Source organism: Squalius cephalus, assembly GCF_949319135.1.
Source record: "Squalius cephalus genome assembly, chromosome: 2".
Taxonomy (NCBI): Eukaryota; Metazoa; Chordata; class Actinopteri; order Cypriniformes; family Leuciscidae; genus Squalius; species Squalius cephalus.
In genome coordinates, this window is record NC_137123.1 from 16340266 (window position 1) to 16364709 (window position 24444).

The window sequence follows — 24444 nt, forward strand, 5'->3', positions numbered from 1 at the left end:
ACGGGCTTTGTGTCTTGTCTAGATAGGCAGCTCACTGTTTTTGGAGAACTACACATACAAACTGGCACAATCTTGATGACACATTCTCACATCAGCACAACTCAGATATAACGCGCTTTGAAATGACCATGTGACTCTCTCTCTCTCTCTCTCTCTTAAAATATCCTGCTTTTCATGATCTATCAGACCATAAACATCCCCCTCTTTCACAAAGCATGTAAGCGATGGCATGTGAAGATTCCCCTCGTTTGTTTATCAGGCCTGCAGAGATCTGTCCATCATTGTTTGCTTTGAGAGAACAGATAAGAGCGCCGATCCCAGGAGGAGAAGAAAGCGGGTTACAGAAGCAGAGAAATTCTGGACTGATGTGTCTGAATATAACATGTACAATAAGCAGGCTTTTCAACTTTTAAAAGGGAGAATTTTTTTCCCCCATATTGTTAGTTATTGACGTCACTTTGTAAAGAAGGGAGGATGTGTGAGATCCTCAAAGACCTTGAACGAAATAACATGAGATTAAAGAAAATATGGCCCAGATGCCTTTTCATTTGGGTTAATGAATGACCCATACAATTAATAATCCATAAAAGTAATAGTTAATAATACATAAACAGTGTTTTGTTCAGAGAATTGTTGGCTTTGTTGTTTTGCACTGAAATCTCATTGATATGTTGATGATATGGACTTCATGGTAATATTGTTTATAATTTTTTTACAGCATTTTTAGCATATTTGTTATTTAATTATTAATATTTGCTGTTGTTTATGCATTCACAAAATTGTGAATTTTCCTAATATGCCTGTTAATATTTTTACATATTTTCATTCCTATGCATATTATGATATTTATGCAGATTTTCTGCGTTAATGTTTTCTATTTAATTATAGTATTTTACACTACTGTTCAGAAATATTTTTTTTATTAATACTTTTACTCAGCAAGGATGCACTAAATGTATCAAAAGTGACAAGTTGATATTGTTAGAAAAGATTTCTATTTCAAATAAATGCTGTTCTTTTGAACTTTCTATTCATCAAAGAATCCTGAAAATATATTTTTATTCTATTATATTATATTAAGAACCTGCTTTTGAACAATATTAATAAAGTCGAATGTCCTGTCCCTTCAGCGGAGCCGCTGTGTTTGCCAGATGCGCTCCATCACACGGACTCATCCCGCTGTTTCCTCCTGGTGTCGGAAGAAGTCAGCTGGTCGGACGCTCGTCGGAATTGTTCGGCCCGTGGAGGGGAGCTCGCAGTGGTGCATTCCCAATCCGTCCGGGACCTCCTGGCCCCTCGAATCACACAGTGAGTCACACACTCTACTCTCTGCTTTTACAAAACATCGGCAGGCTTTCATTCTAAATTCCAAAACCCTTTCCAGAAGATTCCGGAACTCCTCGTCTATCTTTGTATGTCTTGATGGGCTTTCGTGTGATTTGATTGTGTGATTTTAGTCAGAGCGCCGATAGTCGCACCATTGGATGAGCCGATATTATGATGTCCGGTCCAAACTGATCGAAATTCCATCTGCAGCAGAAATGACACGTTTCACCTTTTAAATCACTGACCGTTTAATATCAAAGCCGGCTCGAAATGGCATGAAGATGCTGAGGTGAATGACTTCCGCTGCTAATGCACTGTTTCCATTGAGAGCTGTGCTGCTGCTTTGACCCCGACTTTTTCCTCTGGAACAACAGCAAAGCACCATGGGAAATGACTTTTTAAAATGCATTTTAAAGTCACTGAGTGCTGCCCAGCTCACGACCTGCTGAGAAAGACTGGAAATGTGTGATTTCCTCACAGGAACAGGCCAGAACATTCAGAACCAATTAATGTGTCTTATAATGTGACAAAGTGTCTCATTAGAACACTGGACGTGTGAGACGATTACACACACACACGTTTTGGAAAATTAATTCATGATGTACTCGCTCATTATATACATTTTGTAAATTCCGAACACAAAAACGTTACGGACTGCAGCTTTAACATTAGTTAATTATGAGATCACATGAAATGGCAATGAACAATATTTCTACAGCATTTATTCATTTTAATGTTAATTTCAACATTTACTAATGCGTTGTTAAAATCCAACATTGTTAAGTTGTATTTTTATGAACTAACATTAACAAAGATGAAACAATACTGTAACAAATATATTGCTAATGCATTACTTAATGTTAACAAAAGAGACCTTATTTTAGTGTTATCGTTACATGTACTTACTATAGTAACAGTAAATTATGCATAATTACAAGCAACGAAACCTTACCGTTAGTACATGTTGTTAATTAATATTACTCAGTACTTAAATGTATAATTATACTGTGACAACAAGGGCAACTTAAATTAAAGTGTAACCCAATATGTGTCTTGTTTTCCTGTAGAAATATCTAAACATTCTTAATTAAGGTACATAATAACTTGAGAAGCAAAATGTCATACGTATTTGTATTAATTCTAAAAAAATTTTTTTTTTTTTATTACCGGTAATCAAAATTAAGTTAGTTTTTGCTTAAAACAAGAAAAAATATCTTCCAACAAGGTCAGAAAAATAATCGTGTTTTCCGTCTGAATTTTTTCTTCAGTTTTTCTTCAGTTTTTCTGACTCCATTGGCAGATATGGTTTCTTGTTTTAAGCATAAAATTGTACTTTTTTTCCTTCTTTTTTTCAACTTTTCTTCAGTTTTTCTGACTCCATTGGCAGATATGGTTTCTTGTTTTAAGCATAAAATTGTACTTTTTTTCCTTCTTTTTTTCAGAAAACAAGACTTAAGGGGCAGTTTCTGCCCTCATGTCTTTCCGAACCTGTATGCATTTCTTTCTTTGCATATTTTGAAGAATGTTGAAAACCAAACCATTTTGGTCCCCATTGACTTCTATTGTATTTTTGTTCATACAGTGGAAATCAATGGGAACCAAAACGGTTCACTTTTCAACATTCTTCAAAATGAGTTCAACAAAAGACAGAAACTCATACAGGTTAGGAACGACATGAGGGTGAGTAAATGATGACAGAATCATCATTTTTGGGTGAACTATTCAAAGCTAGCTTGCTATCGCAAACCTCTCTGAAATTGCCTACCCTTCCTTTAAAAGTTGTTCAACTCGCGTCTCCTTACCTTTTTTTTCCTTTTTTCAACGTGCCGCTTAGGTCTAGCGATGTGTAAGATCTTTTTTTTTTTTATCTTGGTGTATCTTCAACATGTCTAATTGTAATATTTGCTTATATTTTTTTCAAAACCGCGATAAAAAAAAAAAAAAAAAATGTATAATCGTTGCAAAACATTAAATTCGAATTAATCTGAAAAATCATCCAGCTCTAGTGTCTTGCCTTGAATGTTTAGTTATTTGTACTGGAAAACAAAACAAAAATACATTTTTTGCATAGCAAGGCCTCTGACTCGACATGCAATGTAATACGTGTACATAATGGAAAAGTAGTGCCTCTTGTTTGTCGTTTCTCTCTCTTCTGTTGTGGTTTTCCTCTGAGCACCTGAGTCAAGAGATCAGCTGATGGCTCATTTTCTTTTCTGAGCTGACTGACATTCACCCAGTCCCAGATCTGAGCATGTAAACTGTAAATCATGGTTTGTTTTCTGTGTTCATGTCCATGAGATAATCAGTATTTATTACTTTTGCTTGGACAGAAATTCTGACCACCAAGTCTAAACACATATTACGTTTCTTTGATCAAGTCATGTTTATTTATATAGCGCTTTATACAATACAGATCGTTTCAACAGGAAAATAACTCTTAATTCTGCAAAGTTCATCAATTATGAAATGATTGTATTGTCTAAATGTCGAATGAGCTACAGCTTTGCTTCAAGTCAGTTTTATATCAAGCTAAATGCTTGTAAACGTCACATTAAAAATAGCTTATTTTGACGCGTCTGGTCTAAACGGATAGTCCGTTCTGGTGAGTTTCATATTTATTATTCATCAGCAGAACACAAAATGTGTTCAAACCAAACAGCATTCATAATCACAACCTGATTATCAGCGATTTGCTTCCTCTAGATTGTTTAATTGTCTCCCTGAACTCAGGGAATTTCCCGCTGGAGGTGTTCATGTGTGCTAATCTTGTAGAGCCGATCGTCCTGACGTGGCTGGAGGACAGCATTAGCTCTGATGTGATCTTATGATGATCAATTAACCCTCACACTGCTTTCTTTGCCATCACACCTTCGTTTTTAACTTATTATTCTGATATTCACTCATTTATTCTGTTTCTAAATATTAAATATTCTAGCGTTGATGCACACACACACACACACACACACTTCCAGTCAAAGTTTTGATACTTAATTTGTTTTAACGGAATTTGTTTCCACCTTAAATACTGAAATTAATTTTGTGGCGTTTTATTTATGTATTTAACCCTTTAACTGTCACCCCCCCTTTTTTCGCATAGACAAAAAAATCACTATACAAACTTAAATGGTTGTAATTCAAGAATGCTTTGGAATATAGACATATGGTTGGTCTTGTTTTTAAGAAGACATTTGCCAGATTATTGTAGAAGTGAAATAAATTATGAAAGTGAAATAGAAAAAAAGTTATATAAGTTTGAGTTTATGAAAATATAGAATGTAAAAATATAATTATTTATATTTTATATAAAATATATATATTACAAAATATATTTTACTCTAAAACTGCTAGAAAATTAAAGCCAAAAATATAAACAAGTTGTGTTTCAAATTTTAGGTTGATATCTCAAAAAATGAGCTTTCAGTAAGATTTTATTTGGGCGCAGTACCAAACTTTTTCACTAGATGGACAGCCAGCTTCCTTACTGACCATATAAGGGCGTCTCCATTTTCATATATGTTTTGGGTGATCTGAACCATATATTTCCATAATTTCATACAATTTATGAAGGATACATCCTATTCAGAAATAGTATGGGTGTTTTGGCAGTATTTGATTTGATTTCAACCTTTAATAAACATAAAAAGAGCACATGTGCGCTATAGCTCGCTGCGTGCCCCATCACAAATCGAGAATCCATAATATTTTTCTTTATATTCTAAACATTTTCAGACCTTTTTTTCTCATAAAATTTAATTGGTGTTATCTTTTGAACTCTTGGCATGAAAACAAACTGAGGTTTCTTCCAATCTTTCATGATTTTTCATGTTTATTTCTATTTCAAAATAAAGGCCTAAACACGCCTAATGAATATGAAATATTCTTGTTGCAAATTGATAAATTACTGCTCCTCTGTAATTTATTTTAAAAAACAGCCACCAAATATGAAAACTAGAGATTGTAAGCTTTCAAATGATATATAGTTTGTCAATATTACTTTAGGTTTTTACTAAGATATTATTGTTTTAAATATATATGGGCAAACGTCCCACCTGTGGGACGGTGACAGTTAAGAGGTTAAACTTATATTTTTATGGATTTAAACAATGAACAACACATTCCTTTACAAATGGCACTGGCCCAGTAGCATAAGGCTAGAACAAAGGAAATAGAAAGAAAACACATTAAAAAAATAAATATTTTTTAAACTAAATCTAGATTTTTTTTTTTATTATTTAAACTTTTTTTATTTATTAGTTTTTTTATGATTTGGTAGGATTTTTATTTATTTATTTATTTATTTATTATATTTAAACAGATGATTTAGAGTGATATTTGTTTTAGAAATTTGTATAGAAATTTTAATTTAAAATGATTATTTAAAATGATTTATATATATACATATATATATATATATATATATATACAATCATCAATCATTTGATTATTTGGATCATTCACTCATTCATTTAACTATTTACATTTTTTTATTATTATTATTTTATTATTATTAATTAATTTATTTATTTATTTATTTATTTTTAAAAGATTATTTCGAATTATCTTTATTTATTTATTTATTTGTTTGTTTTTTAAGTAAACATTTTTTTTAATGATTTGGATCATTTATTTATTCATTTAAGTATTTATTTATGTATAAATGTATAAATCATCAGGTGTCCAGCACACACATGTTTCTCCCACATAGTGTTCAAAAGCATCCCAGGATGCACCTCATGTTGATTGATGAATGTCCAAAGTGAGCAGAGCTGAAATCTAGAAAAAGGTCAAAGAGTTTTCATTTGTTTTGCTCACTACATAATTCCCATACAGTCATGCAGCCTTTTCATGACTTTAATATTTATCTAAAATGTGTAAGGTTAAAAACATAAGTAAATTCTCGACTGTGTATGTGTGCGACTTTCTTCAACGATAGAATGTTTACAGGTGTGAGACACACACACACACACACACACACACACACACACACACACACACACATTGTGGTGTTACACATCTGCTGAAGCACAGCTGTGGAAATACATTAGACTCCAGGAGGGAGGAGACACCAGTTATGTGTGTTTATGTGTGTTTATCTATGCGAGTGTGTGTGTGTGTGTGTGTGTGTGTGTGTGTGTGTGTGTGTGTGTGTGTGTGTGTGTGTGTGTGTTTCCTGTCTTCTGTTCCACACCCATCATTAATTTGAGGGCAGAGCTTCCACTAACCAGATCGAGAGAGAGACAGAACTGCAGACAGAACGAGTGTTGGAGGAAGTGTGTTTTCTATCTCTATAACCTGCTCCAGATGGACCACATACCCCCATACATACACACACACACACACACACACACACACACACACACACACACACACACACACACAGACTTATGTAAGAACACATAAGTGAACAGACCACTTTTATTGTTCCCTTTCTGGCGGAAAGAGTTGTGTTTTTGTCCCTCTCTTTCCCTCCCAATTTTTTTCTTTTTTGTTTGTAGTTTTCACAGATGTGAGATGTTGGCTCAAGCCCATTATAATCGTGTGTGTGTGTGTGTGTGTGTGTGTGGCGTAATCGGCCTGTGGTGTTACTACCGGCGGTCTGGGCGGGACAGTCGCACTGGGACCCATGATGACCAAACCCTCCCTCTTCATCTGTTCATGCAATTGTCACGCAGTTAAAAATGACTATAACAGCGGCACGCCTTACTGTTCGACACTCAAACTGAACGATCTACATGGCAATTACTAATCTTTGTCAATGTCAATGTCAATGTCACTTTTATTTGTATAGCACCATTCAAACAACACATGTTGACCAATGTGCTTTACACCATCTCAATAAAACAATACAACAATATTCAAACAAACTGATTAACACACACACAAGTAATAATCATTATCATCAAATAGATGAATAGGCCATTTCAAACAAGTGTGTCTTAAGTTGTACTTTAAAAACATGTACAGAATCAGCGTCCCTATTCCAAAGTTTTGGAGCAACTACCCCAAAAGCACGATCCCCTTTCTGGCTTAACTTGGTCCTCGTAACTTTTAACAAGTTTTGAGTAGATGATCTCAAGGTTCTTCCTGTCTTGTACCCTATTAACAAATCTGATAAATAAGTCGGTGCAAGGCCGTGAAGAGATTTATACACTAATAGAAGGAGTTTAAAATCAATTCTATATTGTACAGGGAGCCAATGTAAACGGACCAAGGACGGAGTGATGTGTTCACGTTTTTTGTGTTAGTTAATAATCTCGCTGCAGCATTTTGTACCTTTTGCAGCCGTTGAATAGATGCTTGACTAATACCCTTATCTAAAGAATTGCAATAGTCAAGTCTTGAGGATATAAGAGCATGGATTGCAATTTCAAGGCTCTTATGTGTCAAAGATGATTTCATTTTAGCCAAATTTCTCAAGTGAAAAAAAAACATAATTTACCTGTGCATTCAATTTCAGTGCGCTGTCAATTTAAACACCCAAGTTTTTAACACGATCTTTCACATATAATGACTCGAAATTTAACTCCGCTGCGCCTTTGGTTCCTCTAGGGCCAAACACTACAACCTCTGTCTTTTTTTCATTGAGGTATAAAAAATTACAAGCAAGCCATGATTTAAGATCAGACAGGCAAGGCATTAGAGATTGCACATTATTTCCATTTTGTAACGGTAGATATATTTGCAAGTCATCTGCATAACAATGAAATGTGATGTCGTACTTCTTAAAAATGTCTCCTAATGGGAGCATATAAAGAGGAAAAAGCGTAGGGGCTAGGATAGAGCCTTGTGGCACACCACATTTAAGTGATGTCGATCTCGATGTGTACGGGCCCAGTCTCACTGCCATGGTTCTGGCAGTCAAGTAAGACTTAAACCAATTTAGGGCCTTCCCCTGAATCCCTACATATTCCTCTAACCGCGAAAGCATTACCGTGTGATCTATAGTGTCAAAAGCCGCAGTTAAGTCTAATAAAACTAACACTGCTGAATCACCAGCATCCACTGTCATCAGCAAATCATTGAACACTTTTACAAGGGCAGTCTCTGTGGAATGATGCTTGTTAAAACCAGACTGGTAAACTTCACCAATATTACTCTGTTCTAAGTATACTGTACATGTAATTGATTAAACACTACTTTTTCTAAAATTTTTGACATGAATGAAAGATGGGAGACCGGTCTAAAATGGGTCAGGTCGGTTAGATCTAAGTTAGGTTTTTTTAATATAGGTAATATTTTTAATATATTTTTTAATATTTGTAAGATTACGCAAACATTAATTATATAAAGTTTAGTCTATTAAGTCTATTAAGTACATACATATAGTATATACATATACACACACACACACACAGACATATACATCTATATATACACATATATACATATTTTATATATATATATATATATATATATATATATATATATATATGTGTATAATATATATGTATATGTATATACATATATATGTATGTATATGTATATACGTGTGTGTATATACAGTATATATGTGTGTGTGTGTATATATATATATATATATATATATATATATATATATATATATATATATATATATATATATATATATATATATTATTTATGCTTTATTTCAATAAAGAAGTGTTTCTAGTTATAGTTTTAGTTAATGGTAATTACCCAGCTCTAAAATGCACTAAAATATCAAAATGACTCGTTGTAAATGATATATTCTGTGGTTTTTGCACCATGGCTCGTTCGGTTCTGTTTCCGTCGCTTTTTTTGTGTCTTGTTTGAAGGCAAATGAAACTTCAAAATGATCAGCGTCCCGCTGGGTTCAATAGCGCCTCACATTCCCCTCGGCTGATGCTTTATTAGGGTTATTGAAGCTCTGAACGTGATATGCATTAAACATTCAGAGCACATTCGCCTTGCATTAACTTCCTGTGTTTCCAATGGGAAGCTCGTAGGAAAGAAAAATTACAAATGACATCTCTTTAAAATCTCAGTCGCTACTCCAGGTTGGTAATGAGAGCAAAAACAATAGTTCAGCCTAGAGTGATAATTCTGTCATCATTTATTCATGTCTTTCTGAACCTGTGGAAAACAGAAGGAATGTGTGTTTTTTTGAAATAGTTTTTCTTAATTAAGCTTTACATAAACAGGGAACAATTAACAGCAAAACCAAATTTTGAAACAAGACTTCACATTGCCCTCATTCCTGATTGTTATAAGTACAAGTCGTACATGTTGTACTGAATACGTAAATAAAGACATTTGAACGTATGAATGCATAAACGTGAGGAAAGAGAAAAATAAATACGATTAAATGACTAAATAAAATTTACTTGATAAGAATGCATACATAGGCCTATGTATACATGTCATATACCTATACACACATGCATAAAGAGAAACTATATGTACATATATTATTATACATATGTGCAATAATCAGGTTTCTCAAGTTTTATCAAAAGCTTGGAGTAAGATCAGATGCGGTTAGGGGAGGAGCCCTAATGGAGCCCCGCCCCCCAATTTACCCATTGTTCATAATTAACCAGCACAAATTGAAATTATAACAATTGGTAAATCTGATAAATGACAGAGCAATTCATCACATCAAATATACTCTTTAATGTTATATTTCAAAATTACAAATATACAAAAATGACAAAAATATAACAAATTGCTCCAAACAGTTTGGAAAAACAAATCTTTTTGCATTTTGAATGTGTCTAGTCGAAATGGTATAATGATTTATTGTGTGGTGGGACATTGTGAACAAATGACATATTAGAGTATTAAGGTGTGTGTGTGTGTGTTTTGTGTTGTAAGTGTTTGTTGCACATGATGCCTTGATAACAGGGGTAGCGGGCTCCCCCTTGAATGATAAAATATCTTTTTGCTTTTTCCCTGACATCTTTGAAAAATACAAATGCAATGGCAATGATTAATGTATGTTTTGACAGGATATAAAATATTACCCAGAGCACTTTGCTTTAATACATGTAGCCTTAATGTAACTAGAAAGACTATTAATACAGTATAATATATAATTTAAAATAAAATGAAGAAATACATCTTCATTCCTTCCCCATATCCACTAACATTCCCTTAGTTTCAGATAACGTAAGCTAGCCAAACTGAGCCAAAGCTTCTGGCCTGGTTGCAAAGTAGTTGTAGAGTTTTTGACTGCATCAATAATAATGTATACGATGGGCTATATATTTAATGTTCTAGCCTAAAAATGTTAGACGAGCTTTCTTCCAACTTACCTTCTCCATCATCACGACGTGTGTTCGCGCGATGTTGTTGGTTACCTAGTAACGAACGTACGGTGGCCGAGAATGTTCCGTCAACTTCCGTGTGTTCGCGCATCTGTGTTGCCTAGTAACGAACGCAATCTGGCCGAGATACGCGCTGGCGGCAGAAAACTTCACTTTGTGTGCCCGCGCCTCGTATACAACGTTATATATAAAGCTTGCAGTACAACTTGGTTGGCATTGCCTTTTCAGCGTGAGAAATACACAGTGTGAGCGTGTGAACTGGTTGAATTGCGTGTGTCTCATGGCCAATGCGTGAGACTTGAGAACCCTGAATAATTATACTTACACATATATACGTATACACAAGCATATATACATTCATACTTTTATGACCACGCATATTCACACACTCCTACCATGTTTGTCCCCCTTTTTTAAATGAGCTTTTTCTATTAGGCCCAGAAACAGCTCGTATTGGATCTCATTAGTGTTTGTGTTTCTGTGTGTTTCAGCGAGCGTGGCGTGTGGTTGGGTTTGAGCGATCAGTATTCTCCACGAGTCCTGCGCTGGGTGGACGGTTCTGAGGTCCGGTCGGGGGATGAGGGCTCGAGGGACCGGGCCACTCTGCAGCCTGGAAATGTGTGTGTGTCACTGGACGCCAGCGGCCAGCCCAGCTCACACTCCTGCACCGCCAAACGAGCTTTTGTCTGCCAGTTCACACGGCAAGGTAAACGTCCCGTAGCAACACACACACCTCTGGATCGCATAAAGTCTGCTGCTGCATCCCAGTTTGCATACTGTCCTTGCTTTATAGTACACATCATTTTAATTGGTGCATCATACATTTAAAAAATGTGCCTGGATGTGCACTATTTTCAGCAGAGTTTGTGCATCTGCGCATGCTTTATATTGCCCACAACCCCTTGCAATATGGTAGATGAGTGTCATTTGCACTAGTTCTTAATCACATTTTTGGTACAAAAATAAAGTTGCATTTGTGAGAAATAGTCACTTGTGAGAAACGAAGTCGCGTTAGTGAGAAGCAAAGCCGCGCTAGTGAGAAATGAAGTCGCACCTGTAAGAAACAGTCGCGCTAGTAAGAAACGGAGTCGCGCTAGTGAGAAATGAAGTTGTGAGAAATTAAGTTGTGAGAAACGGAGTTGCGCTAGTGAAAAATGAAGCCGCGCTTGTTAGAAACAAAATCGCACTAGTGAGAAGTGAAGCCGCGCTAGTGAAAAATGAAGCCGCGCTTGTTAGAAGCGTAGTCGTGCTAGTGAGAAACGGAGTCGCGCTAGCAAGAAACGCGTTAGTGAGAAATGAAGACGTGAGAAATGAAGCCGCGCTTGTAAGAAACGAAGCTACGCTAGTGAGAAACGCGTTAGTGAGAAATTAAGACGTTAGAAGCGAAGTCCCACTAGTGAGAAGTGAAGCTGCGCTAGTGAGAAATGAAGCTAGTAGTCTCACACTCACGCACACTCACTCACTCACTCACTAACTCAAACACACACACTCTCACACACACTCACACATACAGTACTCACTCACACACACTCACTCATACACACACTCACACACGCACACACACTCACTCACACGCTTGTAAGAAACGAAGTCGCACTAGTGAGAAATTTAGTCGTGAGAAACGAAACCGTCCTTTTGAGAAACGAAGTCGCGCTAGAGAGAAGCGAAGTCTAAATAAAAAAAAATTCACACAATGCACACAAGACCCTTTCAATTGAATTTAGAGCCCTGATAAGCAGTTTAAGAAGTTAAATGTTTCTCTGCAATTACTCAGAATGACCTTTTTTTGTGTGTGTGTGTGTGTGTGTGTGTGTGTGTGTGTGTGTGTGTGTGTGTGTGTGTGAAAAATGTCAGATTTAATGAGATTCACTCTTTAGTGTATAGCAGAAGTGTGTGAATTGGCATGCAACTTACATTTTCACTGAGCAGGTAAAAAATAAACCAGTTGTTCATGCTACAATTTGATTGGACAAGGGATTTGACCTGCTCCAATCACTGATCACTTCACTCAAAGTGATACAGAATGATGCAAATCACGTTTCATTTGAACATGTTTTAGAATTTCCACTGAGAATGAAAATGCAATACAGTTCTAATCTGAAATCCCCAAGTAACAAAGTCACTAAACAGTGAAGTGCCCTCTTTGAATGAGACGTATGAGCTTCAGTTGAGCTTAACTCATTATTCTCTCCCTCTCAAGCTTCTGGCTGAGTGATGTTCAGCTCTTTTTCTTTTCATTATTCAAAATAAGATGTATTGAACACCTCATAGAATCATGATGCATAGAAAGATCAATACACACACACCGACTCAAGTGGCAGTCAGACGCTCAAGCTGATTCAGTCAGTGACACTGCAGGCAGGCGTGTGTGTTTGTGTGCTCGGCTCTGCCTTACTGAGAAAACGCATTAATTTGATAAACGAGTGCTGATACGACAGACGTGTTTAGAGTCTGAATGTGTTTTCAGTTGAGTTTGCAGCTGAGCATCAGTGTTTCTCTGCAGTGCGTGTTCCTGATGCTGGCGTCTTTACGGTGGGAACCGCTGTGTTTAACACACACAGTCCTCTGAGGAGCCCCACAGCGACACACACATCTGTGCTCAACAAACCCGCCAAGAAACCCACCAAGAGCGTAGAGGTAAACACACACACTCACTCACTCACTCACTCACTCACTCACTCACTCACTCACTCACACACACAGACTCTCACAAACAGTCTCACACACACACACACTATCACACATACACACACACACACACACACTCTCACACACACACACACACACACTCACACACGCAAAATAATTATAGGCATTCAATCAAATTGAAAGATCTTCTGTAGATTTTATTGTAAGGTTGTAAGAAGCCTATTTGTATATTGTTTATATCTCTTGTTGTAAAATAGAATAAATAAATAATTATAAATGATAAATAAATGATTATAAAAATGAATAATTATACATAAATAATAAATACATATAAACAAACTTACTTTATTTGTTGAAATTAACTTTCTTTATTTTAATTAATTAACATGCATTGATTATATTGTTTGTATATTGTGTTGTAAAATACAGTAAATAAATAATTATATATGAATAAATATAAATAAATTAATAATCATACATCAATAATTATGAATACAAATAAATTTAAACAAACAAGCAAACATTTATTATAATAAATAATAAATACGAGTAATGGAAATGTTCTTTAGTAGCGAAAAGCATCTTTGTACTCATAATTAATGAAAGCTCCGCCTTGACGGATGTGACGTCATGTGAAAACCTCCAAAATGGCATCGGGTTCGATTGCTATTCCTATTAATGTTGCCATAGAAACGAGTCATATACTATGAGTCCGACGATGTGATTATCATGTCATTTCAGTTTTCGTGATGACTGCAGATTTTTTTCTATATAGAATAATGAATGCATATATGTTTTTGTTTTAATGATAGCTTTCTTTCACTTCCATACAGAAAAACACACCATATTGGGGAAAGATTGTGGTGATTTATAAGTGAGCTCTGGTTTTGCTGATGTTGGTGTGTGTGTGTGTGTGTCTGTCTGTCTGTCTGTCTGTGTGTGTGTGTGTGTGTGTGTGTGTGTGTGTGTGTGTGTGTGTGTGTGTGTGTGTGTGTTGCAGCTGCTGCTGTTCCCTGGAATGAGTTTCCTGAATGCTGGACGCCTGTCGTCTGTGGATCTGAACACACACTCTCTGAGCGCAGACACTCTGCTGAGGCTTCAGGTGTACCGACCGCAGTGCCAGAGATTATTGCTGCTGCCAGGTAAAACACACACTCTCACATACGCACACACACACTCACACACACACACTTACACCCACACACTCACGCTAACTTCATCTAAATTAACGCACTACCGCTCTAAAGTTTGGGGTTGTCTTGTTTTTGAAAGCCTCTTCTTCTTTTAAGATTTAAGATAGGTGTATATTTTCTTTAAAATATATTTATATTTCTGAATATTCAGATTTATCTTTCTGCTTCGGTTTCGTTTCTGCTGCACATTCACCTCTCTCTCACACTTTCAACCCTCTGAAACAGACACTAGATTCATATTCATAAACTTATATAATCTGGAGATATTCCAGAAACACAGAGAGAGAGAGAGAGAGAGAGAGAGAGAGAGAGAGAGAGATGCTGTTCTGCTGGGTCTGACTGATCACAGTCATCAAGGTCACTGTCTGAGCCGTTACCCAGAAGCCTCTGCGGTTCCTCCTGATCAATACAACATGAGCAGAAGAATGACACACATCAATCCATCCAACACCAAGAGATGAGCCGAGCGGCAGCTAAAAGAAAAGAAAAGAGAAAACTTCAGGGGATCCCGTGACAAGACAGAGAGAATATCTATCTATCTATCTATACATCCTTCCATCCATCGGTCGGTCCATCCATCCATAATCCATCTATCCATCCATTTATCAATCGTTCTATCCATCCATCATCCATCCATCCATTGTTCTGTCTATCCATCCATTCATCCATCAATCGTTCTGTCCATCCATCCATTATTCTATCATCCATCGTTCTGTCTATCCATCCATCCATCGTTCTGTCTATCCATCCATCCATCGTTCTGTCTATTCATCCATCCATCCATTGTTCTATCTATTCATCCATCCATCCATTCATCCATAAATCGTTCTGTCCATCCATCCATTATTCTATCATCCATCGTTCTGTCTATCCATCCATCCATCCATTGTTCTGTCTATTCATCCATCCATCCATCCATTGTTGTCTATTCATCCATCCATCCATTCATCCATAAATCGTTCTGTCCAACCATCCATTATTCTATCATCCATCGTTCTGTCTATCCATCCATCCATCGTTCTGTCTATCCATCCATCCATCGTTCTGTCTATTCATCCATCCATCCATTGTTCTATCTATTCATCCATCCATCCATTCATCCATAAATCGTTCTGTCCATCCATCCATTATTCTATCATCCATCGTTCTGTCTATCCATCCATCCATCCATTGTTCTGTCTATTCATCCATCCATCCATTGTTGTCTATTCATCCATCCATCCATTCATCCATAAATCGTTCTGTCCAACCATCCATTATTCTATCATCCATCGTTCTGTCTATCCATCCATCCATCCATCGTTCTGTCTATCCATCCATCCATCGTTCTGTCTATTCATCCATCCATCCATTCATCCATCAATCGTTCTGTCCATCCATCCATTATTCTTTCATCCATTGTTCTATCTATCCATCCAAACATCCATCCATCGTTCTATCCATCCATATTGTAATCATCATTTACATCATAACTTGCATCAAGCGAAACATTGTGTTAAAATATTCACAGCTCCTAAATAGACTCAAATTTAGTTCTTTTCCTCACACAGCCATCATATGACTTTACTTCAGGAGTCCTGAGTGTTTATGCACAATGTTTCCCTCGGTAAATTGACGTTATCTTCGGATGCCCATCGTCATGGTAACAGGCTTGTTTGATGACTTGGCCATTTGCCGTGCGCGAGCAGACTGGCAGACGGAGCTCTGAGATAAACAAACGAGCAAACAAATACATGCACAAGCAGCTCTGCAAGCTATTAGTAGACCAGAGTAGTTCATAATTTTACTTTTAAATGAAATCAGATGTGGAGATTGTTCTCAGCGGACCGGAGTTCGTTTTCTACCGCCAGTCAAGATCATTTCTCTGTGTTGAAAGTGTTTGCAAACCGAGCAAACTAACAAACAGCCTGCAGACACACATCAACATGCTGAAAGTTCATTAGTTCAGTGAAGATGCTTTATTTCTTAATAATTTAACAATGAAATCTAAGATACAGGAACCATATTTTTATATTTACAGGATCACTGTTGGTTTGCTTACTCTGCAAAAAACTGACAAACAAAAATTTGGTGTATTACCAACTTATTTATATCTAAAATATGTGAAGGTTTACATGCAGCATTACGGAGTAATTATCTGCAAAGAAAAGTAATCTGAGATTCAGTTATTTTAATACATTTTCTATTCATATTAATACAAATATAATAATAACAACTGCATTATAATTGACAGTTTTAATTAAACATTACTGGACCTTCGACATTTACTGTTAGTTGATTTAAACTTATTAGATAAGATCGATTTATTAAGTAAGAAAGGTTCATATATTTAAATGCATATATATTTATTATGCATATATATATATATATATTTTATATATATATATATATATATATATATATATATATATATATATATATATATATATATATATATATTTTATATATATATATATATATAATATATATATAGCAAAACAGCCAAGTAAACCTTAATACAACAAATATTGCTCTGTATATTATATGTACGCTGCAAAAATGTATATGATCAATAAGTTATAACAACGTATGTTTTTACATTGCTTAAAACTCGTCAAAATAAGTTAAGCAATTTTCAACTTTTTTATAAGTTAATGTAATTTAAGTTGGAATGACTTGAACATCCAAGTTGATTAAAAATTTAAGGCAGCAAAGAATTTTTTTTCTTTAACAGTGTACATATTTTTTTGTAATGATATATTGATTTATATGGACTTCTGTTGCAGGTTGCGGTGACCTCTGCGCCCCCATCACTGTTTGCCAGGCCCCGGATGAGTGGATCAACGACACATCCGTCCGAGCCGAGCCCACATCGTGCCCAGCGGGACGCCAGTACTGTCCGTACGCTGAGCAGTGTCTGCCACTGTCCAGCCCGTGCCATCCTGGGGCTTGTGTCAACTGTTCTGGTGTCAGTCCTCTGCCGGCGGGCACTCAGTACCCCGATTACAGCCTGGTCGGGGAGGTGCTGGTCACCCTGCCGGCCGGACCTCCCTCCAACATCCTGGTGAGTTTGACCCAATGAAAACCTGGAACTGCATCTAATAAAAACCAGACTGAACTGCCTCTAAAATCTAAAACTTCTGAAAAATGAAAAAATTCAAATATCATATTCATGAAAACTGTCAAGACCATATTTGAATTGTATCTCAAACAATATACGAAATACAATATTTTATTTTGTGTAAAGAAAATAAAGTCTATTTTATGGAAAACATTTTTTATTGCAGCCTTATTTTTGACAAAAATTCATTAATAAATTATCGTAACACAACAAAAAAAATTCTCATTACATTAATGTATAAAAACTATATATATACTGTATATATGCTTTTAGATCCACAGATACGCTGCTGTGAGTGTGTAAGATATGCAGATCTCGAATCCCGTAGCAGATCTAGGCAGGTGGAGCTGGGGAGGTGGAGGGGTTCAGAGGAACTCACAGCAGAACTAGCTCACAGAAAACACTGAACCAGACACTTTAAATCTCATTAGCTTCAGGATCAGCAGAGGCCAATCAGCTTGTGCCTTTCGGTAACGATGTGATTGCTTGCAGATTGCATGGAAAGGACCGATCAGTCTGGGCCATTTAGAGTTTAATGACTGAACTAGATATTTATAATGTTTCTTTTTCCGTTTTTTTTTTACTTTCTATTAAACAAAGAATCTTGAATCCAAAGAATTTTGTTGTATCACGGTTTCCACAAAAAAATATGAAGCAGCACAACTGTTTTCAACTTTGATAATATTCAGAAATGTTCCTTGAGCATCAAATCATCATATTAGAGTGATTTCTGAAGGATCATGTGACATTGAAGACTGGAGTAATGATGCTGAAAATTCAGCTTTGATCACAGGAATAAATTACATTTTAACACATATATTTCATTAAAAAAAATAGTTATTTTAAATTGTAATAATATTTCATGATCATTTTGATCAAATAAATGCAGCTTTAGTGAGCAGAAGAGACTTTCAAAAATCCCCAAACTTTTAAACACAGTGTGTATTTGGTGTTATTTTTGTGCTGTTTAGTATGCTAATTTTAATCTAAAAACACTTTTGTATATATAAAAAAACTGTATAAAACATTTGTATTAATAATCATTGAGAACAATGGAAATTGTGGAAATCACTGAAAATCAGTGGAAACAGATGACATCACGATGCAAAAAAAATCTTCCAAAATGGTTCATAAAATAGGCTTTGATTTCTTCATGCAAAATATCATTTTTTGTTCCTTTTGAATTATAATGTGAAATATAGACGTGTTCTTGACAGGTTTCATAGAGCACAAGTGCAGCACGCTCGAGCTTCACAGCTATCTCTGATAATGACCCTCAGTGAAAAAGATTATACATTTAGAGAAGCAGCAACAGCATGTCTTGATACAAGTGGACAGGTTTCATCCCCTCTCACTTTCTACCCTGCTCTCCCTCAGGTCCAGGAGGAGTTCGAGGACCTGCTGGTTTCCCCTGGGGATTTCATCGGCCTTCAGCACGACGCCGGGCCATCAGGCCTCCTCCAGTGCTCCTCCGAACCCTCTTCCCCATGGAAGCAGAGCGTGCTCATCCAGAACCGCTCTGATTGGTGGGATGCTAATGAGACGCTGCAAGCGGATGCTGAGGGAAGTTGGGAGGAGGGCGTGGTTTGTCAGATAAGGGTGTTGTACGTCGGCCAGAACGAGACCAAGCTGCAGGGTCCCTTCCTCCGTTCTGGACTCCCTCAGTCTGGCGAATACAGTTTGGAAGTGACGTCCAATGATGAGGACTTTCCCGTCACTGCATCTTGTCCGATTCAAGTCGTCCCACCACTGGCGCCCACCGTGATCCATCCGATTAATCACAGCGGGACGGTGTACTTCCTCCCCAATCAGACGTGGATTCTCGTGACCGTCCGCTCGCAGCACGATGCCTTGATTGAGCGGGAGGGCAGCAACACGACCGTAGCTTTTCACAGCTCGTGTCCCCAGGACCTGGTGGCGAAAGTGGCCGAATGCAGAAGGCCCGGCCCGTACAACGACACCATGTTCGCATGGGTCGACCTCCAGCTCGGGTCCACACCGGGACAGACCACCGTAATGCTTGGTGTCAAGAGTGAAGTTACTGAAGCATCGCTACAAATTGAGGCGAGGGTGCAAGAGCCACTCCGGGGCCTGGTTGTCCAACCGCATCCTGCGCACAGAGTCCTCATGGAGTCCATAGTGGTACGTGACGTCCTCCCTTCTGAGGAAACCCACTTAAATCAGGGGGTTTGTTGGTTTTAGGCTGGGTTAAACTGGTTACCCAGCACGAAAAACCCTCAAAAGAGACCAGATAGGCACCTTAGGCTGGTTTAAGCCATCTGTCAGCATGACTTTACCTTCTAAACATCTGGTTTTCTTTTCTAGTTGTGCTCTTCACTGAAAAAATGTTACATACATTTTTTTTTCTTCATCGGAATTGTACAAACTTGGTAAAGGTTTTGGCTCTTGCTATGTGAACACACAAAAAAATCCTGGCCATGATTCGAACAGGTTAAATGGTCCTGAAAAAAATAGTCACACTTGTGCTCCTCGCGGTCAAAAATGATTGCATTGGAAATGAATGGGAGACGAATTTCATCTATTGGAAACTTTTGGTACTGCAGCCGAACAAAATCTTACTGAAAGCTCATTTTTTGAGATATCAGGCTCAAATTTTGAACACAACTTGTTTAGATTTATGGCTTTGATTTTATCACAGTTTTAGAGTAAAACATGTTTTTGAAAATATATATTTCATATAAAAATGTACAACTTTTTTAAAGTTCACTAAAACGTTTTTCACTTCAGCAATAATCTGCCAAATGTCGTCTTTGAATAGAGATCAAATTTAAGTCTGTGCTGTAAAGCATTCATTTGCTCAAAAAGTGAATAAATGGATTATAAATACAGCGTAAATATAATTTAGTACAATAAAATCACGTACAAATACAAAATATTTCAAACCAAAATATTGTACATTCATTTCATTGAAATAAAAACAAAATATTTCTGTAATTGTATTGTAATTCATTTCTGTAATTTTTGACCGACACTTAAAGAGCACCAGTGGGTTTAAACTAGTTTCCTACCCTGACAAGTGCTCAAAACCCATCAAAAACCATCAAAACAGACCAGCTAACCACCTTAGGCTAGTTTAAACCATTTATCAGCATGGCTTTATCTTCTAAACATCTGCTGTCCTAGGACTGTGTATCATTGTTAATATTTTAAAAAACACTTAAATCATGTGGTTTGCTGGTTTTAGGCTGGATTAAACTTCTAAACACCTACCCCGGCTTCACAGACAAGGCTTAAGTTAGTCACAGACTAAAATGCATGCTAAAAGTAATTTCTACTGGCACATTTTAAAATATGTCAGTGTCATTGTCTCAAGATACACAACAGTAATGTTTTTTGTAAGGCACGTTTATAACAACTACTTACATGTCCTAATTGAACTAAGGCCTAATCCTGGCTTTATCTAAACCCTGTCTGTGAAACCAGGCCTTAGTGTCCAAGAATAGAGTATTTATTGCTCATATTTTATGTTTGTCCATAAAAGATGTCTGTGAGAGAGAAGCGGGTCTGAAGGTTTAATGCTGTTCTTCATCCACCATGTCGCCTTTGTTACGGCCCTGACCTTTCACTTTAACCGTAGTCTTATTTGCTTCCCTCTCCCTCTCCGTCTTGCGTTTCAGAGTTACGTGGCATCTGTGGAGGGAGGTACGGACCCGTCCTTCAGATGGACGGTGGATGATAAACCGTACTTCACGTACTACAACAGCAATTTAAACATCATCTACCAGAATGCAGCAGTTTACAAACTCACGGTGACTGGTTTTCATTGAACTCAGTGCAGTTTGTGTAAAAGCCACTCTGACTCCATCAGCTCAGGAACTGACCCATCTCTTGTTTCCAAGGTAACGGCTATGAACCAGGTTAGCATGCTGACCGAACTCTTCAACGTGACGGTGGATCGCATGAACCCGATGACTGTCCCCGCCGTCCACGGAGTCCCCAAAATCGTGCAGCAGGGTTTGTCCCTGAACCTCTCTGCGTCTGTGAAGATAGACATGGCGGTGAACGTCACCTTCTGGTATGTTCTTTCACAGTGAAGCTCTGATTGGTCGAATTAAAGATTCGAGGTCTAAAGACTTCAGCAGAAAGCTTAGCCATTTAAATTAGGGTTAAACTGAGTAATGCAGTTTCTTTAAAATGCGGTAATGCAGTAATTTAATGCCAGTCATAAAAGAACACAGCAATAGTAGCAAATCATTCTTGGATAAAGAAGTCCTAACATTGGGATACTTTGATATGAAACGACCAGTTTATTCCTGACGGATAAAATCAAGTGCTTTCGTGCATTTTTTTTTTCTTATTGAATATCATGTTTCTATGGAAGCTTGTTTCCGCCACAGAATAAAACATTTTAAAAGATAATTGCTACTTTTTATCTCACAATTGCGAGTTTACATCTCACAATTCTGACATCTTTTCTCTTTTCTGACTTTATTGCAAGTTATAAAGTCCAATTGTAAGGAGTTTATATCTCACAAAACTTTATAACACACGATTGCGACTTTGTATCATGCAATTCTGACTTTATAATATGCAATTGCGACTTTATATCACGCAATTCTGACTTTATAACTCGCAATTGCGACTTTATATCACAATTCACAAGTCAGAATTGTGAGATGTAAACTCGCAATTGTGAGAAAAAAAGTGGCGGGAACAAGCTTTCATGTTTCTCTTTGAAATATGTCACATAATGGAGGTAAAATGGGTTGTGAATGCTCTCTTTGAATAACTCTCTTCTTAGACTGCTTTCTACATTCACATCCCAGGACTGTTTAATGTACACACTCTTTTTTTTATCTTCTCCATGGCTTCACCGCTTCACACACTCCCAGCCTGCTCCCCTTTAATGGCACTTTTCTCTAGATTTACAGTCTGTGGTTAGCGCAAAATGCTGACAAGAATTTTCCCTTCAACGCCGAGCATAGAAAGATTCCCAAACTTTCCATTCCATCCCCCAGAAGCCTGCTGCGCGCCACTGCAGATGTCTGCTTTATTTATTTATTTCATGGATTTCTCTATTTATTGTCAAAAAAAAAAAAAAAAGTCTTTCAGACAAGTACTGTAGGCTGGTTTCTTCCCGACTCTTTTATCTTGCCTGCTCAGTATCTCTGGAGTTCAGCCCTCGGCTTGCTCAGTCAATCGTGATACCTGATTCTCCTTTGGGTTCCCCTTCCATGGAGAATTTGGGCATAAGATGGAGTGAGAGATGAAGGTGTATAGCCGGGAACTGAGCCGATGATTCAACAGCAGCTCCGCCACTCCCTCCCGCAGCGATGAGTCAGACAGCCAGATTGCAGAAGACAGTGCTTTTATTCTCTCCAGCTAAAAATATCTTCAAAACAGACCTGCCACCTTGCTCTTGCACATTCCCCGAGGCACCAAAAGAGACTTAAAGTTGGCTTTTCCCCCATCCAGTAGTCCCCTTTTTATACTGCAATAACTTTCTTTAAAGCCAACATAAAACCAGAGTTTACTTTTTTAATACATGTTCCTGGTCTTATTGTGCTCAGTGTGTCATTATTCGAAAGGAAAAACAACCGGGAATGTAAAAATGCAGTGACTTTTTTTTTTTTTTTTTAACTCTTCCCCATCCACTGTCCAGTCAATTCCCTATTTATAAAATCAAGCCCTGTCTTTTTTCTATATTGAATATCTTGTCACATAGCAAATGTAAAATGTGTTGCCGGTTTCACGTCGACTTCAAGGTCCTGTTTACACAACTGGTGTTGTGGTTGATTGGATCACAAGTGGACGACACTAAATACAGGTGTAAACGGGGTCTAAAATGTTTGAGCTCGTCCACTTTCCACCACTTCCAGAGGAAGTTGAAAACACATTCGACCGGATTGCTTTCGTAGTGTAAACGCTCATGTGGTCGAATGTGTTCAAACAGACACAAAACACCGTCTTCTCTCCGTCTACTGATCTAATGCGGGAACATTATGGGAAGAGCTCTAGCCAGACGGGGTTTAAACTTTGACCCAAGTTTGGTTTGAAGATGAAAAACGTATCAAGCACAATGTTCTCTCATCATTCCTGATTTCTAACACACACTCAGTGTTCGGCTGATCTTGTGGCTGTCAGAGCAGAAACTAAAGCTGATGATCTCCGTGTGTTTTTCTGTCTCTCCGGTCACGTTCATATGTTAATAGCGTGAGCTTATTTCATACATTAGATTGAAAGATCTGAAAAAAAAAACACACATTTACCCGTCCATAGACCCTCCCCTCGAAGTGATTGAAAGTGGACAAAAGAGACGGGTTAAAACACCAGGTGTGAACGGGAATGTGTCTCCCTCGTCTACTTGTGATCCGATCGACCAAATCACATCTTAATGCCAGGAGTAAACAGGTCTTAAGATTTGGCAGGTTAACATTCCCAAAGATTATGTGAGAAACTGATTAAGTGAAGCCTGTTTTAAAATAGTGCATGTAAATCAGGCATCCAGTGTGTTTGTTTGTGATGTAATGTTTTGATGGTTTTATGTGTCACAGGTGGTGGTTTGGAGATGGAGGAAACCATACACATCAGTTTAAGCCTCCTTACGAAAACTCCTCCAGTAACCAGGTGGTGATTGATGACCATGTGGAATATATTTATGCACAGCCAGGTAAAAAAAAACCTTTTATATTATTTATTTATATTGATTATATTTTTTACATTTTATATTCATGTTTATTGTATTTTATATTCATATTCAATATACAAAATAAATTCTGAATATATAAATATGTTAAGATATATCTTAAATATTAAATATATATAATTTATCATATACACATATTGTATTTTATTCATATTGAATATATTTTACATTCACATTGACTATTTTTATATTTATATTGATTATATTTTATATACATGTTATTCATATTGAATATAAAGTCAA

At 36.9% G+C, this 24444-nt stretch overlaps 1 protein-coding gene across 1 annotated transcript in view; it reads left to right on the top strand.

Moving 5' to 3' along the window:
• Positions 1–24444, top strand: part of pkd1a (polycystic kidney disease 1a) — a 96343-nt gene that overhangs the window by 25014 nt on the left and 46885 nt on the right. Inside the window, exons 8-16 of the mRNA XM_079895199.1 lie at positions 1131–1308; positions 11084–11298; positions 13096–13229; positions 14242–14383; positions 17200–17477; positions 18912–19676; positions 21173–21304; positions 21395–21570; positions 24050–24165. Of these exons, the coding sequence (XP_079751325.1) occupies positions 1131–1308; positions 11084–11298; positions 13096–13229; positions 14242–14383; positions 17200–17477; positions 18912–19676; positions 21173–21304; positions 21395–21570; positions 24050–24165 (2136 nt within the window). The remainder of the gene's footprint in view (positions 1–1130; positions 1309–11083; positions 11299–13095; positions 13230–14241; positions 14384–17199; positions 17478–18911; positions 19677–21172; positions 21305–21394; positions 21571–24049; positions 24166–24444) is intronic.